At 60.8% G+C, this 26,804-nt stretch overlaps 1 protein-coding gene across 3 annotated transcripts in view; it reads left to right on the forward strand.

Annotated features, from left to right (window-relative positions):
* KDM5A (lysine demethylase 5A) overlaps window positions 1-26,248 on the forward strand; it is a 55,572-nt gene extending 29,324 nt beyond the window's left edge. For 2 of the 3 annotated variants that reach the window (XM_029054520.2, XM_029054522.2), the window contains 14 exons: window positions 959-1,140; window positions 2,518-2,642; window positions 3,362-3,512; window positions 3,957-4,074; window positions 7,657-8,012; window positions 8,201-8,339; window positions 10,790-10,969; window positions 11,413-11,568; window positions 12,488-13,039; window positions 14,041-14,184; window positions 17,063-17,222; window positions 17,681-17,901; window positions 18,361-18,765; window positions 20,760-26,248. In XM_029054520.2, the coding sequence (XP_028910353.1) occupies window positions 959-1,140; window positions 2,518-2,642; window positions 3,362-3,512; window positions 3,957-4,074; window positions 7,657-8,012; window positions 8,201-8,339; window positions 10,790-10,969; window positions 11,413-11,568; window positions 12,488-13,039; window positions 14,041-14,184; window positions 17,063-17,222; window positions 17,681-17,901; window positions 18,361-18,765; window positions 20,760-20,966 (3,096 nt within the window). In that variant the 3' untranslated portion in view covers window positions 20,967-26,248. The remainder of the gene's footprint in view (window positions 1-958; window positions 1,141-2,517; window positions 2,643-3,361; window positions 3,513-3,956; window positions 4,075-7,656; window positions 8,013-8,200; window positions 8,340-10,789; window positions 10,970-11,412; window positions 11,569-12,487; window positions 13,040-14,040; window positions 14,185-17,062; window positions 17,223-17,680; window positions 17,902-18,360; window positions 18,766-20,759) is intronic. The other variant, XR_005659647.1, reaches the window with a different exon arrangement.
* The last annotated feature ends 556 nt before the right edge of the window (window positions 26,249-26,804 follow it).

Genomic DNA, 26,804 nt, shown 5'->3' on the forward strand with positions numbered 1-26,804 from the left:
TCAGTTGACCCTGGACGGTGAGCAAAGAGAAGGAAGTTTGGGGGAGCCTTATGGGGTTCAGCTCAGGGAAGCCCCAGTGGAGCATATGCGATGTCACCCACTGTGTCCCTGGATTCTTTTGACGGGCAGGAAAGGCGAGAGCTCAACTTTTTGCCCGATTTTTATAGTAAATGAGCTGTTTCTCTAGGATTTTTCCATGGCTTCTCCTGGGGAAATTCCTCAAGGAGCATCGGGAGTGAAGGCGCTCCCACGGGTTTGGAACTTCTCGAGGTTGGGGAGGGTGTCCGCCCTCCCGCTTGCTGTCGGTCTCCCTGTTTTAAAACGGCTCTCTCTTCGTCGTCGAGCCACCTATGTGCGTGTCGTCTCCTTGCTAGGCCAGGGAAGGTTCACAGCCGGCCATTTGCTGGCAGGTTTAATGAAAAGAATTAAGCTGCCTGGTGTCGGATTTTTTTTCCAGAGGGAACCGCCTGGAAGGGCTTTACATAGCTTTTTCGCCCCGAGGTAGGTCTGGTCCGGTGTCAGAGAGAAGGAGAAGGGAAAAAACCAAGCGATTGCTTTAAAATTGTGTTAGTTAAGTGCTGACTCTATGCCAAACACTGAACTAAGCACTGGGGGCAAATATGGGATCAGCAGACCGGAGACCGTCTCTGTCTCACATGGAGCTCCCAGTCTAAGGAGAGGGAAGAGAAACGGAGTCCCCGTTTTACAGATGAGGAAACTGAGGCCTAAAGAGGTGAAGCTACTTGTCCAGGGTGACACAGCGGGCAAGAGGTGCCGTCGGGATTAGAACTCAGGTGCTCTCTTTCTGCTAGGTCACTCTGCCTCTCAGCTTTTCCTGGCCCCTCTCTGTCAATCAGTCAGTGGTATTTATTGAGCACCTACTGTGTGCAGAGCACCAGACTAATTGCTCCGGAGAGGACAGTGGGATAGAGTTGGGAGCCACGATCCTGTTTTTCAGGGCGTGCTGATGTCAGAAGAGGAAGTGTTCGAACTGGTTCCCGACGACGAGCGTCAGTGTTCAGCCTGCCGCACCACGTGCTTCCTGTCGGCCCTCACCTGCTCCTGTAATCCCGAGCGACTCGTGTGTCTCTACCACCCGGCCGACCTGTGCCCCTGCCCCATGCAGAAGAAGTGTCTGAGGTGCGCAGGCCTTGCCTCCGACCCGACCCCCCTCAACCCCTCTGTTTCCTCACACCAAATGGGAAATTGGCCAGTGCTCACCCCGACGGTCCCCACTGGCTATCGCCAGCCCCTTCTCTGCCCCGAGACCCGAAGCGTCGTCCTCCCCTCCCCCTTTCCTCTGGGCTCTCCGCCTCTTGTCTCCTGAAGAGCTCCCGGTCGCGTCATCCCCACGAGGCCTTCCCCGACCACCCCGAGAGGGACGAGACAATGTCCGATGAGCTGCCCGGGGCTCTGCTTGGCCCTTCCTGGATTCGGCCGCGGGACCCGGCCCGGAGCCGGGTCAGGGTGGGCACTGAGGAACTGGCGTTTGATAGGTGATTGCGCTTCCCTTAATCCCAAGGGGCAGCAGGCCCAACCGCTCAATCATTCCCACCCTGCCTCCCTCCGTGTCTGATTACCCAGGAGCCTTGTAGGAGGATCGTTTAGGGCGCGTCAGGCCAACCTCAGTGGGTTGAACGTCGGATCCCATTTATTTCCCTCAGAGTCTCCAAAGGCTGACTTCTGGCTTCTGGGATCTTTTGTCCCAAGTAGCATTTTGAAATAGACTCAATCGTATTTATTGAGCATCAGCCGTATCCGGAACACTGGCCTAAGCGCGTGAGAGAGCACGGGAGAGGTAGCAGACGAGATCCCGGCCCTCACGGCGCTAACGGTGGGTAGAGCATTTGGGAGAGCGCAGTAGAGTTAGTAGAGGAGCTTAGTGGACTGGGTGCAGAGCACTGGATTGAGTGCTTGGGAGGGTACGGTAGAGTTGGCAGATACAATCCCTGCCCTTGAGAAGTTTACAGTCTGCTGTGTGCCGAACATTAGGCTAAGCACTCAAGCGAGGACGGTCGTTAGCGGACGTCTCCGTCCCGGAGAAGCTTACGTTTTACAATGGGCAGAATGCTGGACCGAGCACTTGAGAGAGGACAGTAGAGTTAGTTGACAGGGTCCCTGCTCTCGAGGAGCTTACGGTCTAGTGGTAGAAACAGACACCGGGTCATTTTAGTGAACCTGTAGATGGAGTCCTTAAGGAGCAGGACCCAGAAGTGCTCCAGTTAATCAATCAATGGTATTTGAGCACTTAATATGCGCAGAACACTGTACTAAGCGCTTGGAAGAGTCCGCTACGGCAGAATTAGCAGATACGTTGGCTGCCTGTAACGAGCTTATGTCCCAGAAGGGGAGGCAGATGTTAATGTAAATAAATAAGCAATTTATAATACATAACTTAAAGGTGATAGGCTGATTCGCTCGTCCCTCTTCCCCTCGGGGGCCTGGCTGAACTCCCGGAGGGAATTTTGGTCCCCTCGCCTGGGCGGGTGCTCACTGGGGCCTTGGCTTCCCCCGCAGGTACCGGTACCCGCTGGAAGACCTCCCGTCGCTGCTGTACGGGGTGAAAGTCAGAGCCCAGTCCTACGACACGTGGCTCAACCGAGTTACCGAGGCACTGTCGGCCAACCTCAACCACAAGAAAGGTCAGGCTTTCTCCCGCTACCCAGCAAATTGCCTCCGCCCATCCGGGGAGCGGTGGGCTCCCGAGGAGGAGGGGGATAGGGTCCAGTTCTGCTGTTGATGCGATGGACCCTCCAGATGGGTGGGTTTGTGGGAGACCCAGATCGAGGTTGGCATCCTCTGGAGATGCCCCCATCTAGTTGGAAATGGAGGCTGAGCCTGAGGGGAAGCGGTGGGGACCCGTCCTTCCGTACCCCTCGGCGATAATGATGGTTACGGAGCTCGTTAAGCGCTTACTACGTCAAGCGCTGTTCTAAGCGCCAGGGTAGATAGAAGTTAATCAGGTTGGACACGGTCCCTGTCCCGCGCGGGGCTCACCGTCTAAGTAGGAGGGAGAAGGATTCAATCCAGTTTAAAGATGAGGAAGCAGAGGCCCACAGACATGATTTGCCCGAGATTACACAGCAGGCAAGTGGCAGGGCCGGGATTAGGTCCTCTAACTCCCAGGCCCGTGCTCTGTCCGCTGGGTCACACTGCTTTTCGGTGGCAGGGAAGGGGGCATTTCACCCCCGAGGAGGAAGGGGGAGGTGGGAGGGATGACCATCCTGGGTCGGGAAGGGTCTCAGGGCCGCGGGCCAAGACGCCCTCCCGGGCCGCCCACTCAGTCGAGCCCTGGGAAGACTCTGAAAAGGCTGCTGTGCCCGGCCCGACCCCGAAGCGCTTTTTCCCACCTCGGCGGCAGATATCATCGAGCTGAGAGTGATGCTGGAAGATGCCGAGGACCGGAAGTACCCGGAGAACGATCTCTTTCGCAAGCTCAGGGATGCCGTGAAGGAGGCCGAGACGTGCGCCTCCGTGGCCCAGCTCCTCCTCAGCAAAAAGCAGAAGCACAGGTAGGACCGGCCGCCTCCGGGAGTCTCCGGTGCCTCTGAGTCACCGGGGGGGCTTCTCCGACCCCGGCGGTCCCCGCCCCAGGCCCTCGTTTGAACCCTGACCCGCCCGCATCTCGGAGCCTGCCTGCATTCCAGTTGTTCAGAAAAGACAAGTTTCTAACTTGGCACGTTGGATATATTTGCAGGACAGTAGTGAGGGGTAAGCGGCGTATAGACTTGGATGCGTACATGTCTCAGCACTCTTTCCCGACGGGCGAGGTCTCCTCTGGTGCGGTGGGGAGACGAGGCCGCGGTCGCTGGACGTTGGGTTCGGCCTCGGCGGGGAGCTAGAGTGGTATTTACTGAGCGCCACCCGAATGCAGCCCCTGCCCTGTCCTAAGTGCCGACGCTCACCCCGCCGATTGCCGTGTCCCTTCTTTTTTACCCTCGCGCTCAACCCTGCAGCCGGCAGAGCCCAGAGAGTGGGAAGACCCGCACCAAACTCACCATGGAGGAGCTGAAGGCCTTTGTCCAGCAGCTGTTTAGCCTGCCCTGTGTCATCAGCCAGGCACGACAAGTCAAGGTGGTGTGTCTTGGTTCTCCTCGGGCGACGGGGCCCTCCTCGGTCGTGGCTTCTTCCCCGGAGGGATAGAGGAGTTGAGGGCAGTAGAGAAGGAAGTGGAGTCAGAGGAGCCACAGCTCAGCAGTTGACCCAAGGTCGTCCAGCGAGTCAGTGAGACCGGGCCCACTTGCCAAGGGTGCCAGCTAATTGCTCAGCGACTCAGTCGGATGGGTGACGTTGATCATTGTGGCCCTCGTTTTGGGCTCACAGTGTGCCAACCACCAGGCTAAAGGCTGGAGGAAGAATCTTTACCGACCCTGTCCCACCTGGGGCTCACGACCTAAGCAGGAAGGAGAAGAGGGATCGAATTCCCATCTTATAGATGTGGAAACTGAGGCGCAGAGAAATTGGTCTCAAGGCACACTCCTAGATCTCAAGGAGGGAGACGACGGGGGTGTGTTTTGTCAGTCACTGATTTGATGGTAGATCTTTGGGTAGGTTTTGTGCAGGAGGGAATTTGCGAAGCCAAGTGGCCTGTCGGGAGGTGCCCAGGTCTGGGAGTCCGGGGACCTTTCATTCATTCAATAGTATTTATTGAGCGCTTACTATGTGCAGAGCACTGTACTAAGCGCTTGGGATGAACAAGTCGGCAACAGATAGAGACAGTCCCTGCCGTTTGACGGGCTTACAGTCTAATCGGGGGAGACGGACAGACAAGAACAATGGCACTAAACAGCGTCAAGGGGAAGAACATCTCGTAAAAACAATGGCAACTAAATAGAATCAAGGCGATGTACAATTCATTAACAAAATAAATAGGGTAACGAAAATATATACAGTTGAGCGGACGAGTACAGTGCTGTGGGGATGGGAAGGGAGAGGTGGAGGAGCAGAGGGAAAAGGGGAAAATGAGGCTTTAGCTGCGGAGAGGTAAAGGGGGGATGGCAGAGGGAGTAGAGGGGGAAGAGGAGCTCAGTCTGGGAAGGCCTCTTGGAGGAGGTGATTTTTAAGTAAGGTTTTGAAGAGGGAAAGAGAATCAGTTTGGCGGAGGTGAGGAGGGAGGGCGTTCCGGGACCGCGGGAGGACGTGACCCAGGGGTCGACGGCGGGATAGGCGAGACCGAGGGACGGCGAGGAGGTGGGCGGCAGAGGAGCGAAGCGTGCGGGGTGGGCGGTAGAAAGAGAGAAGGGAGGAGAGGTAGGAAGGGGCAAGGTGATGGAGAGCCTCGAAGCCTAGAGTGAGGAGTTTTTGTTTGGAGCGGAGGTCGATAGGCAACCACTGGAGTTGTTTAAGAAGGGGAGTGACATGCCCAGATCGTCTCTGCAGGAAGATGAGCCGGGCAGCGGAGTGAAGAATAGACCGGAGCGGGGCGAGAGAGGAGGAAGGGAGGTCAGAGAGAAGGCTGACACAGTAGTCTAGCCGGGATATAACGAGAGCCCGTAATAGTAAGGTAGCCGTTTGGGTGGAGAGGAAAGGGCGGATCTTGGCGATATTGTAGAGGTGAAACCGGCAGGTCTTGGTAACGGATAGGATGTGTGGGGTGAACGAGAGGGACGAGTCAAGGATGACACCGAGATTGCGGGCCTGTGGGACGGGAAGGATGGTCGTGCCATCCACGGTGACGGAGAAGTCTGGGAGCGGACCGGGCTTGGGAGGGAAGATGAGGAGCTCAGTCTTGCTCATGTTGAGTTTTAGGTGGCGGGCCGACATCCAGGTGGAGACGTCCCGGAGGCGGGAGGAGATGCGAGCCTGAAGGGAGGGGGAGAGGACAGGGGCGGAGATGTAGATCTGCGTGTCATCTGCGTAGAGATGGTAGTCAAAGCCGTGAGAGCGGATGAGTTCGAGGGAGTGAGTGTAAATGGAGAACAGAAGAGGGCCAAGAACTGACCCTTGAGGAACTCCAACAGTTAAAGGATGGGAGGGGGAGGAGGCTCCAGCGAAGGAGACCGAGAATGACCGGCCAGAGAGGTAAGAGGAGAACCAGGAGAGGACAGAGTCCGTGAAGCCAAGGTGAGATAAGGTATGGAGGAGGAGGGGATGGTCGACGGTGTCAAAGGCAGCAGAGAGGTCAAGGAGGATCAGAATGGAGTAGGAGCCATTGGATTTGGCAAGAAGGAGGTCATGGGTGACCTTAGAGAGAGCAGTCTCGGTAGAGTGGAGGGGACGGAAGCCAGATTGGAGGGGGTCTAGGAGAGAATGGGAGTTAAGGAATTCTAGGCATCGATTGTAGACGACTCGTTCTAAGATTTTGGAAAGGAAGGGTAGTAGGGAGATAGGACGATAACTGGAGGGGGAAGTGGGGTCAAGAGTGGGTTTTTTAGGATGGGGGAGACGTGGCGTGTTTGAAGGCAGAGGGGAAGGAGCCCTTGGAGATTGAGTGGTTAAAAATAGAAGTTAAGGAAGGGAGGAGGGCAGGGGCGATGGTTTTAAGAAGGTGAGAGGGAATGGGGTCCGAGGCGCAGGTGGAGGGGGTGGCACTTGCGAGGAGGGAGGAGATCTCCTCTGAGGATACTGCAGGGAAGGATGGGAAAGTAGGGGAGGGGGTCGTTGGGGGGGGAGGGGAGAGGCGGAGGGGTGACTTTGGGGAGCTCAGACCTGATCGTGTTGATTTTCGTGAGGAAATAGGTGGCCAGATCATTAGGGGTGAGAGATGGGGGAGGGGGAGGAACAGGGGGCCTAAGGAGAGAGTTAAAGGTCCGGAACAATCGGCGGGGGTGACGGGCATGGGTGTCGATGAGGGAGGAGAAGAAGCTTTGCCTGGCGGAGGAGAGGGCAGAGTTAAGGCAGGAAAGGATAAATTTGAAGTGTGTGAGGTCGGCTTGGTGCTTGGACTTTCGCCAGCAGCGCTCAGCAGCTCGAGCATAGGAGCGTAGGAGGCGGACGGAGGAGGTGATCCAGGGACCTGGTTTCCCATCCTCGCTCCGCCACTTCCCGCTGGGTGACCTTGGGCAAGTTACTTCTGCAGACCTCCGTTTCCTCATCAGCGTAATAGGGATGAAACACCCATTCCCCGCTCCACCTCAGACCGGGAGCCCTGGGTGGGACAGGAGCTGTCTTCTACCTGTTGATGTCATAAATACCCCAGCGGATAGAACAGTTCTGAACACGTCGTAATCCGTGAACGAGTATCACAGAGACTCTGAGGACTCTCACAATAATATCGTCATTAGGTTGATCTCCTTTGGTACGTCTTCTTTAACCCGCCAGGAGTCAGTCAGTCAATCCAGGGTGTTCATTGAGCATTTACTCTGTGTAGAGCGCCGCACTAAGCTTGGGAGAGTCGAGTTCGACAGAGTCGGTAGTCACGTTCCCTGCCCTCAACGAGCTTACGGTCCAGAGGACACGTTGGTTGTGGTGTCCTGTCCCAAGTGCTTAGTACCACTCTCTGCACACAGTAAGCGCTCAGTAAATACGACTGATCGATGGACTGTGGGAGGCCGGGGTGTGCCGTGGTCCCTCGGCCAGGAAGGATTCTGGGAGCCTTGACTGGTGCTCCGGCACAGGCGGGTGGGGCAGCCAGAGTGGCCCCGCCGCCCGTTAGAAGGGGCGCCGGCGTCCCCCCTTGCCCCGTCCCCTGACGTCTCGCGGGCTCCCCCATTGCAGAACCTGCTGGATGACGTGGAGGAGTTCCACGAGCGGGCGCAGGAGGCCCTCCTGGACGAGACGCCCGACTCGTCCAAGCTGCAGGTGCTGATCGAACTGGGCTCGGGCCTGTACGTGGACCTGCCGGAACTGCCCCGCCTGAAGCAGGAGCTGCAGCAGGCCCGCTGGCTGGACGAGGTCAGGCTGACCCTGGCCGACCCCCAGCGCGTCACGCTGGACGTCATGAAGAAGCTGATTGACTCGGGGGTGGGGCTGGCCCCTCACCATGCCGTGGAGAAGGCCATGGCCGAGCTGCAGGAGCTGCTGACCGTCTCGGAGCGCTGGGAGGAGAAGGCCAAGGTCTGCCTGCAGGCCCGGTGAGCGTCTGGTCGGGGGTCGGGGGCAAAGGGGGAGCGGTCATCGGGCACCCCGTGGCGGACGGGGAGACCCCGAGGGGACTCTCCCCGACCGCCACGATTTCGGGGGGCTGAACGCGGGCCGTTTCCGGACGCGAGCGTTGTGTTGCGGATGTTGTTCTCTCATTTCCCCGCCTCCCCTTGGCCAGACCCCGTCACAGCGTGGCCAGCCTCGAGGGCATAGTGAGCGAAGCCAAGAACATCCCGGCCTTCCTGCCTAACGTCCTGGCCCTGAGGGAAGCCCTGCAGAGGGCCAAGGAGTGGACATCCAAGGTGGAGGCCATCCAGGTAAAGAGCCCCGCGATCCTTCTGCCCCTTCCCGTTGGCCAGGTGTGTAGCCCTCTACCCTGCCGTCCGAGTGGAAGCGGACCTCTCGCCGGCGGGTGTCACTTGCCACCTGAGGGCAAGCACCTCAAGCCTCTCACTGAATTCTCTTTATTTTTTCTTCAGTGGTATTCGTTAAGCCCTTGCTCTGCGCCAGACACTGTATTAAGCGCAGGGGTAGATACAAGTCGATCGGGTTGGACACGGTCCCTGTACCACGTAGGGTTCACAGTCTTAATCCCCATTCATACCATTCGTTGATTGATCTTTACAGATGAGATCACTGAGGCCCAGACAAGTGAAATGACTGGCCCGAGGTCCCACAACAGGCAAGGGGCAGAGCGGACGTTAGAACCCAAGACTTCTGCCTCACGTTAGTCCCTACCGCTTCTCCTAATGGGATTACTGACCTTCTGATTATGAGACACGAAACGAGGAATGGTTGAAGGGGCATCCACAGCCTTGAAGCTGCCTGGCCTGCCCAGAATCAGTCGGTGGTATTATTGAGCGCCTACTATTTGCAGCACACTGCACTGAGCGCTGGAGAGAGTACAGTGCACAAGAGTGGCACATTTCCCATCCACAGCGAGCTTACGGTGTAGATGGGGGAGACAGCCGTGAATAGAAATGAGTAATTTAGAATATATTATTTAAAGACAGAAAGGTAGGTGCTGTGGGTTTGAGGGTGGGGTGATGCTCACATGTCCAAAGGTCACAGGTCCAGAAAGGAAGACGTCAGTATGTTGCCTCCAGGCCTGTCACGCGACCCCATCTGTGTGGATCATCAGCCTGACCCCGCCTGACATTTCCTCCGTTTTGCAGTGGGTGGTCTTGAAGCCACCTGGATCGGTCGCCTCCATTTGGAGGAGGGACCGACAGAGTCTGTCTTGGAACAGTCTAAGTTATTGGGTTTCCCTCTTTGAAATCCCCCCTCAGGTTTTGGGTTTTTACCCTGTCCTTGGCAGACCAACGGAGGTAGAGTCCTAGAGGCCAAGGGAATCGAGGTTCTAATCTACAGCTCCTCTGAAGCATAGAGAGTTAAGCGATGAGTCGGAGTCGGCCAGGGCCACGGAGGCTCTCGAGTACTACGGGCTTGATGGTTGGGGGAGGCTAACACGTTTCCTCTCCTAGTTTTGAGTCTTCAGACGGGTCCGGGCTCTCGAGGTTACCCGAAGGGCTTGACCACTGTCGTCTCTGTCCTTGTGTCCTCCTCTGGGCCACTGAGGCGCTGATCCGCCACTGATCCGCCACTGATCCGCCCTTTCCTCTCCACCCAAACGGCTACCTTACTATTACGGGCTCTCGTTATATCCCGGCTAGACTACTGTGTCAGCCTTCTCTCTGACCTCCCTTCCTCCTCTCTCGCCCCGCTCCGGTCTATTCTTCACTCCGCTGCCCGGCTCATCTTCCCGCAGAAACGATCTGGGCATGTCACTCCCCTTCTTAAACAACTCCAGTGGTTGCCTATCGACCTCCGCTCCAAACAAAAACTCCTCACTCTAGGCTTCGAGGCTCTCCATCACCTTGCCCCTTCCTACCTCTCCTCCCTTCTCTCTTTCTACCGCCCACCCCGCACGCTCCGCTCCTCCGCCGCCCACCTCCTCACCGTCCCTCGGTCTCGCCTATCCCGCCGTCGACCCCTGGGTCACGTCCTCCCGCGGTTCTGGAACGCCCTCCCTCCTCGCCTCCGCCAAACTGATTCTCTTTCCCTCTTCAAAACCCTACTTAAAAATCACCTCCTCCAAGAGGCGTTCCCAGACTGAGCTCCCCTCTACTCCCTCTGCCATCCCCCCTTTACCTCTCCGCAGCTAAAGCCTCGTTTTCCCCTTTTCCCTCTGCTCCTCCACCTCTCCCTTCCCATCCCCACAGCACTGTACTCGTCCGCTCAACTGTATATATTTTCGTTACCCTATTTATTTTGTTAATGAATTGTACATCGCCTCGATTCTATTTAGTTGCCATCGGTTTTTACGAGATGTTCTTCCCCTTGACGCTGTTTATTGCCATTGTTCTCGTCTGTCCGTCTCCCCCGATTAGACCGTAAGCCCGTCAAACGGCAGGGACCGTCTCTATCTGTTGCCGACTTGTTCATCCCAAGCGCTTAGTATAGTTCTCTGCACATAGTAAGCGCTCAATAAATACTATTGAATGAATGAATGAGGGTGGATGAGAGAGAGGCTCAGATCTTGAAGGTCCGGGGTGGGCGGGGGCCTCTTCCCTGGGACCCTGGGCCAGACAGCCACCCCCCGCCCGACTTCCATTTCCCACCTGGCCCACCTCAGGAGGGCACTGCAGGGAGATAGCGAGCCCAAACGGGTCACGGCCTTCGTGTCCCCTGCTAGCCTGGTCCCCTGCCGGTGACCCGAACCCCATCCGGCGGCCTTCCCGCCCGTCAACCCCCCTTCATTTTCCAGAGCGGAAACAACTACGCCTACCTGGAACAGCTGGAGAGCCTGTCGGCCAAAGGCCGGCCGATCCCCGTGCGTCTGGACGCGCTGCCGCAGGTGGAATCGCAGGTGGCCGCGGCCCGAGCCTGGAGGGAGCGCACTGGGCGGACCTTTCTGAAGAAGAACTCGAGCCACACTCTGTTACAGGTGAGCGGCGGGGAGTCCCCGGGACCACCCCGACGAGCTCAGGCCGTGGGCGGGGGGCACCGGTCCAGTCTCTCGGCAGGAGGGAAGCGGCACTGGGCCGACTGGTAGGGAGAGTATCATAATAGCTCCTCCGAGGAGCTCACGGTATAAGGAGGCAGGAGGCAGAGGATCAGGATTGTCCTCCCTGTTCCGTTCTGAAGTCAGGTGGGCCAGGAGTCGCTCCTGTTTCTGACCAAAGCTGACCTGGACCTTGAATACTTAGAAGGCTTTGTTCGCTCTCCCGAGGAGGCCCCGTGGCATCAGCCCAGGGACCCCCCTGCACCCCGGGAGGCACTGGGGGATCCAGCCCCAGAAAGGTCTCCCGTCTCCTTTCCCTCGCTCCCCTTCTCTCCGGCTGCCCGGGTCCTCACGTTCTCTCCGACCGCCCCCTCCGTGGGCCACAGGTGCTGAGTCCCCGGACCGACATCGGCATCTACGGAAGCAGCAAGAACCGCCGGAAGAAGGTGAAAGAGCTGATGGAGAAGGAGAAGGATCTGGACCTGGATCCCCTGAGTGACCTGGAGGACGGACTGGAGGAGGCCCGAGACACCGCGGTGGTGGTGAGCGGCGCGCCGGGAGACCCAGCCCCTCTCCTCGCTGGGAAGGGACGGAGGCCCCGAACTTGCTTATGGGAACCCGGGGGCCGCCCGGACGGCCCCAGAGAAAGACTCTGGGGTACTGGAGGGCGGGATGCCGTCGAGACCCCACTCAGCGGCTCGTGGAAAAGGCGGCATTTGGAGAACAGGGAGGTGGCCGGCTTGGGTCGGGCCGCTTTCCCCAGAAAGTGGAGAGCGGTGCAGTGGGAGCGAGGATATTTATTGAGCGACCACTGGGTGCGGGACAGCGTGGTGATCGTCGGAGAGGCCCGTGGAAAGGATTCCCCGCATTTTTGGGTTGTGTTTAGCGTCCGTCTCTGGGGACGGGCCCGGAGCGACCCCCACCGAGGATTTCATACGCCCTCACCACCGACCCACGAGGTCATCACGACGGTGTGTGGAGGGTGTCCTCCTTTGGGGCAGAGCATCGAAAGAGGGGCTCGGCGGTAAACGGGAAGGACAGAAATAGGAGAACTTACCCGTGAGGCCTTAAGGTCGGGGAGGTGGGGAAGCAAAGGGAAGCCAGATACCGCAAAAACCAATTCAGCACCAGTTCTGACGCTGTCCCCCTCCTCGCCGTGCGGTGTCAGCCCTGGCATCCCGAAGATTTTGGCGTTCTGCCCTCTCTAGACAGCCCCCCGCTCCAGTGGGAGGACGGGATGGGACCGCTGCGCATGGGCCGGGCCTGAGGCCGGGCCTCCCTGCCTCACCAGCCGGGGGAGAAGACGTGATTCCTGATTTTCCGAATGAAAGGGGCGGGAAGGGGGCAGAGGCGGGTCGGGGTCCCCCCGAGTGCCCGCAGCAGGGCTCTGCCAGCAGGAGGTTAGCGGGAGTGGGCGGACCGTCGGCGCCCATCGTCCTCGTGGTTGTCGCTCCGCGGCAGGTGGCGGTGTTCAAGGACCGGGAGCAGAAAGAGGTGGAAGCCATGCACTCCCTCCGCGCCGCCAACCTGGCCAAGATGACCCTGGCGGACCGCATCGAGGAGGTCAAGTTCTGCGTGTGCCGCAAGACGGCCAGCGGCTTCATGCTGCAGTGCCAGCTGTGCAAGGACTGGTTCCACGGCAGCTGCGTGCCCCTGCCCAAGTCCAGCTCGCAGAAGAAGGGGGCCAGCTGGCAGGCCAAAGAGGTCAAGTTCCTGTGCCCCCTGTGCATGCGTTCCCGCCGGCCCCGGCTGGAGACCATCCTGTCCCTGCTGGTGTCCCTGCAGAAGCTGCCCGTGCGGCTCCCCGAGGGCGAGGCGCTGCAGTGCCTGACCGAGCGGGCCATGAGCTGGCAGGACCGGGCCCGGCAGGCCCTGGCCACGGACGAGCTGTCGGCGGCCCTGGCCAAGCTCTCGGTGCTCAGCCAGCGCATGGTGGAGCAGGCCGCCCGGGAGAAAACGGAGAAGATCATCAGCGCCGAGCTCCAGAAGGCGGCGGCCAACCCCGACCTCCAGGTTCGCGCGGGACCCCGACCCCGAGCGCGGCAGATTGAGGAGGCGGGGTGGGGCGTCCAGGGCTCCCAGGCAACTCCCGCCGGCCACGGCTCCTTCTCCCCGTGGGTCGGAGAGTCCCCGGGCTAGAGCGGCCCCTAGGCCGCGGCGACGTGACTCGGGGCGCCGGGGCTCTCGAGGTAGCTGGCTATCCCGGAGACCTGCGCCGCGGTGAGGTTAGAAGCCCTCTTGTCGGAGGCATGGGGGCTGGCCCTCGGGCGCACGTGGGACCGGTCCTTCCTCGTCACGTTTAGGGGAGCCCGGCTCCCTTTGCCAGTGGGTGGCCCCAAGCACAGACCTGAGCTCCCCTACGCAGCAGATGAGCATTTTATTCTGTGGCCGTCCCCGCCAACTGAGTGACGAGAGTCTCAGCCACTACAGTTGACCACCCAGACCTCTTAAAAAAAAAAAACCTCAAGTACAGAGGATCCTCCTCCTCACACCTTCCACTTCAACATCACTCTACTGTCTCTCTGGTATTAAGTACTCGCCTTCTTACCCAGGCATCGTGCCGAGCCCTGAACGGATGGGATTTCTGCCCGGGCACAGAGGGGGCTCGTGTTCCAAGAGGGAACGGGGATCTCATCCTGTCGATGGTATTTACTGAGCGTTGACCGTGTGCGGAACACTAAGCTGAGCGCCCAGGAGAGGACAGTACCGTGGTGGTGGAAGGCACGATCCCTCGTTTTATAGAGGAGGAAACCGAGGCCCAGAGAGGCTAAGTGGCTGACCGATGGGCACGGAGCCAGCCGGGGCAGAGCTGGGTCTAGAATTCTGGTCGCCTGTCCCGGGATGTTTGGGTCAGCGCCCGCCGCCTGCTTCACCCTCTGCTGTCCGAGGCGGAGTCCCGAGGGAAGCCGTGTCGCCCGCTCCATCTCCCCCCTCCCCGGTGCCGCACCGTGCGGGGGCGGGGGTGGGAAGGGTCCGCGGAGGGGTCCTTCACACCTCCCCGCTTTGCCCCCCAGGGACATCTGCCCAGCTTCCAGCCTTCGGCCTTCAACCGGGCGGTGAGCAGCGGGGCCTCCTCCCCTCGCCAGACGGTAGACTACGACGACGAGGAGACGGACTCGGACGAAGACATCCGCGAGGCGTACGGCTACGACATGAAGGTAAAGTGAGGAAGCCCGAGGTCTCCGCCCCTCGCCGACATGCACGGCCTCCCCGAGCCTCGACTCGATGGTGCAGAGGTTTGTCCCTCTGGAATTGTGGAGCAACTCCAGCCGTGCCCAGCCCTTTTTTCTAAACTTCCAGTCTTCCTGTTGCCGGAGTGGAACTGCAGGGGGACGGAGACGGGAGTCCAATCGGTAGGAAGTATGAAAAGCGGCGTGGCCTAGGGGACAGACCCTAGCCCTGTGAGGCAGAGGACCTGGGTTCTAATCTTGGCTCCACCACTTGTCTGATGTGGGACTTTGGACAAGTCACTTGACTTCTGTCCCTCCTTTGTACAATGGGGATTAAATCTTCCTTCCTCTGACTTACATCGTAAGCCTTAGGTGGGACAGTGACCTGATTATATTGCATCCACTCCAGCACCGAGAACCGTACTTGACCCATAGTAAGTGTTTAACAAATGCCACAGAAATACGTAGATCAGAACTTTGAACTCAAGATGGGTGACGCCCTGCCCGTAGGCCTGATGGCCACGGAGGCCGCCCCAGTTCCCTGGAGCGGCCGGAGAAGAGCCCCTAATCTCCAAGACACTTTTCCTTTCGGCCAGCATTCCCACGTGCACCCTGGTTTTTCCGTCTAGTGGGAAGAGCACGGGCCCGGGAGTCGCAGGCGGGGAGCGTGTCAGCCGACTCTGTCTCGTTGGAGTCTCCCGAGCGCTCGGGACAGTGCTCTGCACACACTAAGCGCCTCAACGAATACCACCACATAAATTATGTAGACCGTGACCTTGGGATCCGGTCTCTGCTGCCAACTGTTCCTGTGATTGGGTTCGTTAATAGAACCCCCTGAAGGCTGGACACCTCACTGAGCCCCTGGCATTAGAAGGCGTACGGGACTCTTGGCCTCAGAGAGCTTACGGTCCGTTGCGGGAGGCCGGGCCAAAGCTATTAAAAGTGCAAGTGGGAGGAGGAGTCCGGAGGAAAGAGGTAGCGCTGCAGATTTGTTAGGAGGAAATAGCAGCATGTAAAGTACAGAGTGAAGAGGCACCTCCATGTTCACGAGTTTGGAGGCACGGGTGAAAACACGGACGTGCAAAAACTGGCTCTTGAGGTGACATGACGGAGGGAACAAAGTAGGGAAGGCTTCCTGCAGGAGGGGGGCGGGTGAGGAGGGCTCAGGAAGTCTTTGGTCTAGTGGAAAGAGCCCGGGCCCGGGAGTTGGAGCATCAGGCTCCAGTCCCGGCTCCACCTCTTGCCTGCTGGGTGACCTTGAGCAAGTCACTTCCCCGTGCCTCCTTCCCCTTATCGGTAGAATGGGAATTCACTACCTGTTTGGCCTCCCGCTTAGACTCCGAGCCCCACGTGGGACTTGATTATCTTGTTTCTACCTCAGGGCTTAGTGCTGTGCTTGGCAAACAGCAGGCGCTTAACAAAGCCGAATTATTATTACTATTATTATTAATAGCCGGGAATCTATTGAAGACCGAGATAAACTCTGCCACGGCTGCTTAAAAGGGCTTTCTGAGTAGGCTGCACATCTGAAACCGAGTTTTCACCCCGCTCACGTTTAACAAAGCCCCACAAAATCTGCTCGAAGCTTCTGCCCCGTGACTTCGAGAGACGACTAATTGCCGTGGGGGCGGAAGGGAGCGACGGCACCTTGCAGATTTCAAAGCCTCGCTGCTCTCTCCGGGGCTCTTTCCTCTCGCGAATGGCTTCTCCACGAGATGTCGTGGAGCTGGTTGCGGCAGGAGGTTGGTGTCGAGTTTCATCCTGGGAGCTCCGGCTCGGCTGACGGTCGCTTCCATTTTGAGATCTTGGCTGTAAGGGTCGCTCCATCGGTCGTATTTATCGGGCCCCTCCTGTGTGGGGACTGCCGTGCTGAGCACTTGGGAGAGTACAGTACCACAGAGTTGACAGACACTTCCCCTGTCCACAGCGAGCTTACAGTCCGGAGGATTCGGGCGTCGATAGAGAAATAAATGACGGATGTGTACTTGAGTGCTGCGGAGCTGAGGAGAGAGGGGTAAATAAAGGGAACAAATTCAAGTGGAAGGGCAGCGCAGAAGGGAGTAGGAGAAGAGGAGATGAGGACCTAGTTGGGGAAGGCCTCCCCTCCCCGCAGCCCTTGTGCATATTTCTATATATTATTTATCACTCCGTTTTATTAATGGTGTATATATCTGTGATTCTATCCATCTTGTCGGTATTGACGCCTACTTGTTTTGTTTTGTGGTCTGTCGCCCCCGTTCAGACTGTGAGCCCGTTGTCGGGCAGGGATCGTCTCTATCTGTGGCCGGATTGTGCATTCCAAGCACTTAGGGCAGTGCTGCGCACACAGTAAGCGCTCAATAAATACGACCGAATGAATGAAGGAATGGAGCTGTGCCTTCAGTAAGGCTCGGAAGGTGGGGAGAGCGATCGTCTCTCAGATGTGAAGAGGGAGGGTGTTCCGGGCAGGAAGTGGTCGGGAGGTCGGCGGTGAGCCAGACGAGATGGAGGTACCGTGTGTAGGTTAGCGTTAGAGGAGCGAAGTGCGCGGGAGGTAAAGCGGGAGGGAGCGAGGCCCCTAACTCTGTGCAGAACACTGGACTGAGCACGTGGGGAGAATCCAGCCAAGTAGCCCAGTCCCTGCCCCCAAGGAGCTTTTGCAGTTTGCAGAGCGCTGTACTGAGCACTTGAAAGAGTATAGAAGAGTAAATGGCCACTCTCCCTGCCCCCCGAGGAGTCTAGTCCACCGTGCAGAGCGCGGTACTCAGCGCTTGGAAGTGTACAGAAGAGTAAGTAGCCACGATCCCCGCCCCCAAGGAGCTTCCAGTCTAGCAGTCGAAGAAGAGCCCCGGTGGGCCTTGCTGACCGCCCCTCTTGGTTTCCTCAGGACACTGCCAGCGTGAAATCCTCCAGCAGCCTGGAGCCGAACCTGTTCTGCGACGAAGAGATCCCGATCAAGTCGGAGGAGGTAGTGACCCACATGTGGACAGCCCCTTCGTTCTGTGCCGAACACGCGTATTCTTCGGCGTCCAAGAGCTGTTCCCAAGGTAAAGCCGCTTCCGGGGGTGGTGGGCGGGGGCAGAGACAGCGGAGGGCTCAGAGAGAGACGTTGTCGGTCGATCGGTGGCGTTTATTGCGTGCTCACCGTGTGCAGAGCACTGTACTAAGCGCTTGGGAGAGGACAGTACCGAGGAGTCGGTCCACACGTTCCCTGCCCAGAGGGAGGAGCAGCCCGGCCTAGTGGGAAGAGCCTGGTCTTGGAGGTCAGGGGACCCGGGCGTTAATCCCAGCTCCGACAGCTGCTTGCTGTGTGACCTTGGGCGAGTCGCTTCATTTCCTGGGCCTCAGTCCCTCAACCGTCAGATGGGGTCCGGTCGGAGAGGAGCCCAGTCCTAGTTGGGGCGTGATCCGGGGGGAGGCGGGCATCTGGGCAGACGGCGCCCTTACGCGTCCTCACCTCGGCCTTGTGTTCTCCGCTCCGCGGGCCCCCCGCCCGCCCGCCCAGGCTCCGGCACCCCTCGGAAGCAGCCGCGCAAGAGCCCTCTGGTTCCTCGCAGTCTGGAGGCACCGGTGTTGGAGCTGTCGCCGGGCGCCAAGGTGCAGCTGGAGGAGCTGATGATGGTGGGCGACCTGCTGGAGGTGTCCCTGGACGAGACCCAGCACATCTGGCGCATCCTGCAGGCCACGCATCCGCCCGCGGAGGACCGTTTCCTGCACGTCATGGAGGTCCTCCGCGCCGGCCCGGTTGCCCATGGGTTGGGGGACGGGGGAGGGGGCTCGCCCTCGGCCTCCGAGTCCAATCCCCGGGGCCCCGATCTGCCCGAAGCGGCACGGCTTAGTGGAGAGAGCCCGGGCCTGGGAGTCGGAAGGACCTGGGTACGAATCCCAGCCCCACCACGTGTCTGCTACGTGACCCTGGGGGAGGCGTCCGCCTGAGAGAGACGGGGGGCGGCGGGCAGACGTGGCCTCTGCCCTCCTGGGTTTCCAGGGGGTGGGTCCCTAAGGACCCGGACGGGGTCGGGCATTTCCCGAGTGGCCCGTAGGACCGCCAGCGGGTCAGAGGTGTCCGGTGGGGCCTTGCCACGCTCCCGTTCACCTACCCTCCCAACACCCCCGTGGGCGCCGGGCTGGAGCCAGGGGCGAACGTTCCGCTCCAAAGATGCCCCCGCTGATCTCTCCCTCCAGGAGGACAGCATGGAAGAGAAGCCACTGCGGATCAAAGGCAAGGACTCGGAGAAGAAGCGCAAGCGGAAGCTGGAGAAGGCGGAGCAGCTCTTCCCCAAGTCGAAGGAGCTGAAGAAGCTGGACAAGCCCAAGAAGAAGAAGCTGAAGCTGAGCCTCGGCAAGTCGAAGGAGCTGAGCAAGCTGGCCAAGAAGCTGGCCAAGGAGGAGGAGCGCAAGAGGAAGCGGGAGAAGGCGGCGGCCGCCGCCGCCGCCAAGGTAGAGCTAGCCAAGGACAGCGGGGAGAGGAAGCGGGAGAAGAAGGTGCTGGACATCCCCTCCAAGTACGACTGGTCGGGCGCCGAGGAGTCCGACGACGAGAACGCCGTTTGCGCCGCCCAGAACTGCCAGCGACCCTGCAAGGACAAGGTAAGCCCCGGCCGGGGGTGACCGAGGGCCCCGTCGCCCCTTCCAACCGGCCGCGGACTGGGGACTGCCTTCCGGGCCGCTCTGGGAGTGAGACCTCCCTCCCTCAGTCGGTCGGGGACGTTTACTGAACTCGGCTGGCGCGCTAGGCTTGGAGTGTACGGCGGGCACGAGTTCCCTGCCCTCGGGGAGCTGGGTCTTTACTCTCCGAGACGCTCAGTCCGGTGCCCTGCACCCGGGAGACTGGAGGTACGGAAGCAGCGTAGCCTAGGGGATGGAGCATGGCCCTGGGGGTCCGAAGGACCTGGGTCCTGATCTCAGCTCCGCCACTTGTCTGTTGGGTGACCCAACCTCCCCGGGCCTCAGTCCCCTCGTCTGTAAAGTGGGGATTAGGACTTCGAGCCCACGTGGGACGGGGACCGCACCCGCCCTGATTAACTCGTATCTACCCCAGGGCTTAGTACAGTGCCTGGCACCTAATGAGCGCTTAACAAATACCAGTAAAAATAGGGCGATGGGGTCCACCGACTCTGCCGTCCTCTCCCAAGGGCTCGGTCCAGTGCTCCGACCCCGTAGACGGGAAGTTCCTCGAGGGCAGGGATCGTGTCTCCTGACTTCATCGTACTCTCTCGAGTGCTCGGTGCACGTAGTAAGCGCTCAATAGATAGCCCTGGTGGATTGAGTGAGCGACAGCGGGGCGGGGGGAGGTCGAGACCGTCTGCACCCGAGCCCCAGCAGGAATGAATTAAGGAGCGGCGGGTGCCAAAAAGCGCGGCGGGAGCCAAGAGCAGGAATGCCAGCAGCTGCCAGCCCGCGGGCATCTCTCCAGACCCTGGGCGGACAGCGGAGGCATTCCCCGGGCTTCAGCCAACCTGGGCGGGAATCACCGATCCGAGCCCCTCCTCGGCTTCCCGCGGCGGCCGGTAAGGATCCCGGGTCCGAGCCGTTTCCTTCGGCGGCGGTTCCGGGCCTCCCGGCGGGGCCGGCCCTCCCCGGACCGAACCGTCACCCCCGAGCCCGGGCCCCGCCGGCTCCGGGGCCTCGCGGTCCGGGAGGGGGCTCGGCCTCCGGCTCAGGACCGGGCGGCTTAGCGTCCCTGCCCCCCGGCAGCCATTCCCGCCGGCTTCCGGGCGGGAGCGGATCAGGGCCCGCTGTGGGAATGGGACACGTGGAGGGGATGTGTGCAGCACCTGACCCCCGGCGAGTAAAGCCACTTAGGGCAGGGTGCCGGCCTCCGCTGGGCTCCGGCGGGCTCCGGCTTGCCCCGGCCGGGGAGCGAGGGCCGCGTAGAGGGAACCGGCGCTAGGGGGGGAGTCGGTTTGTCTGCCCCGCAGGTTCTCCCTCCTCACGTCCGATCCCTCCTCCGTGATCCCCGGTCACCATACCAAGATTTCTGCACAGGGCAGACTTCTCCGTGCGGGGATCCAAATCTCCCCTCCTAAGCACCCCGACCTCCGGGCCACCTGGCCTCGGTGGGCACTAGCCTGGAACCCCTCCCTACAAACAAGCCCAGAGGCATTTAGGTACTCTTGGGGATTCTACCTCCAAACCGTAATCATCGTCGTTAAAGAATAATCGAGGCCCTGTGGGACCTAGCGGAAGGAACCCGGGCCTGGGAGTCGGGGGACCCCACCTTCTCATCCCGGCTCCGCCACCTTCCTGCGGCGGGACCCCGGGTTATTCACTTCACTTCTGTCGGTCCCGGCGTCCCCATCTGTAAAATGGGGATTCCGCACATGAGGGTGTCATATCTCCGCCCGGCACTCGGTACGGCGCTTGCTGCCCAGTAAGCGCCGAACGGTGCAACGGAGCCCGTACGTGTGAAGAGCTGGGGCTGAGGTCAGACCCGGTTCCCGTTCCGGGCTGGGGTCTCCCGGGCCCGGACTTTGGCCGGGGGAGAGGGAGCGGGGTTGAAGCGGGGCTGCTCGGCGTCCTGGAGCTCCACCCTCCCCCCCGCCCCCACCGCCCACATCCCACCCCGGTCTTGTGTCTCGCAGGTGGACTGGGTGCAGTGTGACGGCGGGTGCGATGAGTGGTTCCACCAGGTGTGCGTGGGCGTGTCCCCGGAAATGGCCGAGAGCGAAGACTACATTTGCCTAAACTGCGCCCGGAAGGCGGGGCGGGGCAGCCCCGGCCCGGTCCCGCCCCCCGCCTTCCTAATGAGCTACAAGTTACCGCCGGACGGCACTAAGGACACCAGTTAGCAGCGGCCGTCGCCGCAGCCCCGTCCCGCCGGGCCTCGGGGGAGACGGACCCCGCCCGGACCGCCCCCCTCGCGGCGGTCCGTCGAGGGCGGGGGCGGTCCGGATCCAGAGTCGTCAGCTCGGAGAGCCTCGGGCCCGAGGGGCCCGTGCCCGGCGGCAGGGAGGGACGGCCCTTCCCCTGCCCCCGCCGGCTCCGAGCCGGCTTCCTCTCGGCCCCGGGGGTGTCCCAGCGGGAAGTACTGTCGCGGCCCAGCGAGGCGGAGGGGCCTCCTCGGACTCTTCCGCCAACGTCCTGACTCCGGTGTGCCACGGGGGCGCCGCGCCCGGCCGGGGACTTGCCCGAGCGGCTGGGGGGGCCGGGGGGCCTAGTCCTAGTCGTCCGCTCGTGGGGGACGCGGGCCTGGCTCGGGGGCCAAGGGCCTGGGGGCGAGAGTCCCGGGGATCCCTCGCCCGGCAGCGGCCCCGCCCGAGAGCCCGTGGGAAGCCGGGGACTCGGGGGGACGTCGATCCCGGCCGGGCGGGGTGGCGGTCGGAGCACCGCTTCCCGGACGGCACCGGTGCGGCCCCCTCGCCGTGGGGATGGGGGTTGGGCCGTCCAGAAGGCGGAGGAGCACAGCAGTCAGGCGCCAGCGCCGGGCCTATTTACCAAAAAGAAACCCTCCTACCCCTTTCCTGACTGCGGCCCTCGGGAGAGGACCGTCCCTCCCTTCGGCCGGCCCAGGTCATGTCAGCTGCCCCGAAGAGGGGCGGTCCCCTCGGCCCGAGTGGCCGGCGGGCCCCACCGGAACCTGGCGGCCGGGCGCTCCCGTCCTCCCTGAGGGAAGGGGCCGGCTCGGAGCGTTCCCCGGGGTCCGGGCCCACGCCGCGGAGAGGAAGGAGAGCGAGACGGCGAGCTCCAACGCCCGCAAGCGGGGAGGAGGGCCGCCCGGCTGAGCCGCAGCGGAGCGCGCCGGGGAGTCGGCCTCGCACAGCTATCACCGACGTCACCGGGCCTGAGGCTCGGTCGCGGGGCCGGAGGCCGCCCGTCCCCCGGCCCGTACCGCACGGGGCCCCCGCCGCCCGCCCGCCTTTCTCGGTTCACGGTGGGGGACGCCCAGGGGTCGCAGCCCGGGGACGGCGGTCGCCGAGCGGCAGCCACATAGCACAGGGCGATGGAGGTCGTCCCGGCTTCCCCGGAGGCCACGGGGCGGTGGCGCCTCTGGGCACCGAGGTGGTTTTAGTAAATCCATTTTTCAAAAGAAGACTTGTTTTTACTTTTTTCTAAATGTCTCTGACTACTGGCTGTTCTATACATAGAATATTTTTCTTTTTCTAACACGCATATATACAGAAAAGAAAGTCTATATTCACCACTGTTACCGACAGCATAGGGACAGGGTTTCACACATCGAGAACTCCTCCGGGCACCTCTTTTTGTTTTTCAATTTTGCTTTGGAAAGAGAACTTCCATTCCTTCCTCGTAGTGCCGGGAGCTGGCGGTCAGCCGGCCCACCCTAGCCCGCCGTCTTACCTTGACCGCGCCCGCCGTCTTGCCCTTGTTCAAATAGGTAATCGCGTTTTCTTGCCGACCTCCGAGCGTCTGCTCCCGACGGGCCACCTCACCCCTTCTGCCTGCCGCCTCGGGTTTGCCGTTTTGGGACAGACGGATAGGGGATACGAAAAGGGAGGGAGGGGAAATGAGGTGTGGTCTCTGTGCCCTCTCTGAGGAGTTGGTGAAGCATCCCCGGCCCCCCCTCCTGCCTCGTCTTAGTGAGCCCTCCCCGTCGGGCCCTGGTCCGTGCCGACTTGGGGTGGAGCGGCCGAGGGAGCGGGTGGGAAGGGGAGGACTAGGGGAGGTTGCGTTCATTAAAATTCTGGCATTTCTCCCTGTCCCCGCAGATGGAAAACGGACCGCAAAATTCCCAGAGGCCTGGGGGGCCAGAGAAGCCGCAGCGTTCTCCCAAACCGCACAGAGCTTCGGGCGGCGCTCTCTCCATGGGCCGCGATCTGGCCGTTCCCGGGCCCCTTAATATCATTCCGATTCAGAGGTAACCAAAAACCAGCTTAGACCAACCGGCCTAAGAGTCTTCTCCTCCTGGCGGATCTTGGCCCCGCTCAACCGGAGAGCTCTTTCTCTGGGCCCCGGGATCTCGGAGGAAAGATGCCCCGTGGCTGCGGGTTTGCCGGCTCTGGAGATTTCTCCAGGGTCGGCAGAGTCATCTCGATCTGCTAATGCGGCTGGAATGATTGGACACAAACCACTAGCGATCGAGAGCCCCGGGAGCTTGGGGCCAGTGCCGCTTCTTGACGTGAACTGAGAACGTGGGAGCGATCCCATTCGTCCCCCTTGACTCTGGTAGGTCACCTGTTCGGGCCTCTGCCGTCCCATGAGACTCCGCAGCCTGTGGTTCGGGGGGCAGCCTTGTGACGGTTCCCCGTCCGCCTCCTCCCCCGGTCCTCCAGCTACTATGGCTTGTGGAAGACCGGGGGTCCCCGGGACCAATGGGGTCCTGGATCAGAGGTGGTCACTCGGGGAGTGCCCACACCCTGGCTCTCGGGGGAGACCCTTCCCCGAAAGTCGGACGAGACGTCATCCGCCAGCAGCTGGGGGTGGCCTCGTCTGCCCCCTCCTTGCTTCTGCCCCGGTTCTGGTGGGGGATTTCTGAGGCAGATTGTCGTGGAAACCCGCGAGCGCCTAACCCGATCAGTCCAACCCCAGATTCAGACCACCGGACGTTCCCTGGCCCGACGAAGTTTAGAACGAGGCCAACAGCAGCGTGGCGATCCTGGCGTTATCGAAGTGGGGCGGGCCGGAGCCATTGAAGGACTCGGCTGCTGCACCCGATTAATGACGGGGCGCAGGGGAACCAGTTTTTTCTCTGGGAGCACGGGGCAGAGGGGGCCAGGGCGGGGCTGGGTCTTTTCAGCACCGCTTGGAAAAGCCAAGGCCTCGTCAGAGATGGGGCGTGAGCTAGCCTGGGAGAGCAGAAACCTGGCTCCTGAGGAGAGGGGGCCACCCAGGAGGGGGAAACATACTCGATCGCCTCAATCCATCAGTGGTACTTTCCGAGCGCTTGCTCCGTTCGGAGAGAACTGTACTAAGCATTTGGATACGTGCAGCACATCCGGTTTGGGGGCTAGACCTTAAAGCAGTCTCCCTTTCCCCCGAAAGTGGCAGCTCCCCACAGTCCGTGGGAATGTTTAAACAAATTGCCTTCCCCAAGGCAAAGACTCTTCCTGCCCCAAAGACCCCCGCGGCGTTAGCGGAAAGCAGTAGGAAGGAGCTGGCCGGGCGGGCGGCGTTCATTCTTCCATGCCAGTCACCGTTGTCCTAATCCAGGACCCGGGAACAGATCCAGGCCCCTTCCCTTGTTTCTTCTCCAGATTCCAGACACGAGCAGGGACCGTATTAAGAGGAGGGGGCCTGTAGGGTGCTTTTACCAACAGGTTAAATGGAAAGAGGGCCTACAGCCCAACCCGGGGAAGGAGCTCGGGGTTAGAACCATTTTCGGTTGAGTGCCGGGAGAAAGCAGGGTCCAGTCTATCTTTGGCGATGGAGGATTTTAAACTGGGATCCAGATGGTGCCGAGGCCGGTACGATCTAAAATGGCTGGGGGTCCCCCGGTTTGCTCCCGTCTGACCCCCTGAAGAGCCCCAGCTTCTGTTAAAGAACCCTGGGCGTCTGGGATTAGAGGGGAGACTAATCCGCAGACCGGAAGGGAACCGTGGCTTCCTGCCCTGTGTTGAGCCTGGGGATCCTGGATGGTGCAGGTGTGAGCCCGGAGGGGAGGGAAGTGAAAACCCCGATTCAAGGCAGGCTCTGACACCTCCTGCCCAGCCAAGTCCGCCCACCTACGGGCGCCTGGGGACAGGGTGGCACCCGCGAGTGTCACCCTGTCCAGCCGCCTTTATTGGTCCATCGTCTGCTTTTCTCTTCGGCCCTTGAGGCCTCACAATAGCCAGAGTTTTGACCTAACGGTTTTGTGATCTACTGAGCCCGAGACACAGGCAGTCACGTGGGCAGTTTCCTCCGGTGTTTGTTTCACAGATTCCAGTCAGGAGTCGGAAAAGGAAACTCGGTCTCCGGCTCAAGCGGTTTTCATCGGCAAGCTTGCCCTCCACGGTCGCAAGCCACCAGTGAGCCAGCGTGGCCGGCTGGAACGGCCTGGAGGCCGGTCGGCGGGGATGGAGGGATCGGGGAGAGGCGGTCGGCGGGCAGCTCACTTCTTTGGTCCGGTCTCCCCGCAGATGGGCGGGCGAGTTCTCCGAAGCGACCGGTCTCAGGGCAGCAGAGTACTCGCGTGCAGCCTAGCGCCGAGCCGGGACCGAGAGTGAGGGGAGCCCAGCACGGAGCCGGTGGCCCAAGGCCCTGGTCGTTGCCGGATCGGCGTCCCCGGCAGCCTCCGTGGGGACGGGTGGGAACCGGTCGGACTGGACTCTGGTCTCGACGGGAATGTGAGGTGGCGGTTTTGCCCGGCGAACTTCCCTCCGCTCCATCGTGTGCACCCCCTCGGGGCAGGGGAGCTCCACCTGGAGAACGGTTGCCGGCCAGGGCTGTCCCTTTTTCTCTGCGGAGGGCTCACCCCTGTCCGAGGAGGGGGAGACGCAGCTTGCTCCCATTTTCCCTCCCAGTCCCCTGAGCCAGCGAGGACAGGGCACTGCTTCCCTTGCAAAATTCGTGCTGGTGGGCTCTCTGCACACCCCTCCACCCCTGCCTAGCCCCTGCAGCCACCGTATTGTACAGACTTGGCTTGCCAGAATCAATCCGTCGTATTTATTGAGCGCGTACTGTGTGCAGAGCACTGTTTTAGACACTTGGGAGACTACAATATAACAGAGTCGGTAGGTCTGTCCCCTGCCCACAAGGAGCTTCCTGTCTAGCGGAAGAAGGCAGAAGATGCTTCCCTAATTCTGCCGCCACGTCCCAGCGCAAACGCAAGGCGAAAAGCGGCGTTCAGGGGGGGCTGAGCGTGCGGGACTCCGGTCGGGCCGGGGAGCGGGGCCGGGCGGCGAGCGATGGGTCCAGCCGTAATCCCAAGGAGGGGACTCGGCAGAGCAGCAGGGCTCTGGGCAGGTCCGGGTCTCCAGGGATTCTTTCATTCGTCCGATGGCATTTCCACCCTGGATCGAGGACCTCCCTCTGGGGCCAGGGACTGATTCCCGGGCCGGGGGAGATGGGGCCAGGAGCCCGGCCACCTCACTTTTGAAGTTTCCCCGCCTCCTCTCTCTGCTGGACCAGCACCTTCCAGTTCCTCTTGCTCTTGTAAAGTCTGATTTTTGAGACACCCCCCCCCCCCTTAAGGCAGACAAGCCCCAGAGTTGGGAGGGATCCCAAGGCCCAAGCCTCCTGCCTCCACACGGGCCAGCCTCACCCAGGAACCTGACATTTGGTGAGGCGACTTGGCGTGGGGTCGGGGGGTCCTCAGGTCTCCGCTCAGCCCCGATCTCCTTTCAGGACGGTAACAATAATAATTGTGTATTTAAGCACTTACTATGTGCCCAGCACGATACTAAGCACTGGGATAGATACAAGGTAATCAGGTCGGACACTCCCTGTCCCACGTGGGGCTCACAGTCCTAATTCCCATTTTATAGAAGAGGCGACCGAGGCCCAGAGAAGTGAAATGACTCACCCGTAGTCCCGCAGCAGACGGGTGGCGGAGCTGGGATTAGAACCCAGGTCCTTCGGACTCCCACGCCCAGGCTCTTGCCACTAGGTCCCACCGCTCCCAAAGCTTCATCTCTTCTGTACCTAAACCGTCCCAGAAACCCGACTGGCTACCTCATTCCCGAAGGCCTTGCTCTTCTCCCTCCAGTTCCTAGAGACAGAGGGCTGAGGGGGGACCACCGCCGGGTCAT

This window comes from Ornithorhynchus anatinus, chromosome X4 (genome assembly GCF_004115215.2).
Source record: "Ornithorhynchus anatinus isolate Pmale09 chromosome X4, mOrnAna1.pri.v4, whole genome shotgun sequence".
NCBI lineage: Eukaryota > Metazoa > Chordata > Mammalia > Monotremata > Ornithorhynchidae > Ornithorhynchus > Ornithorhynchus anatinus.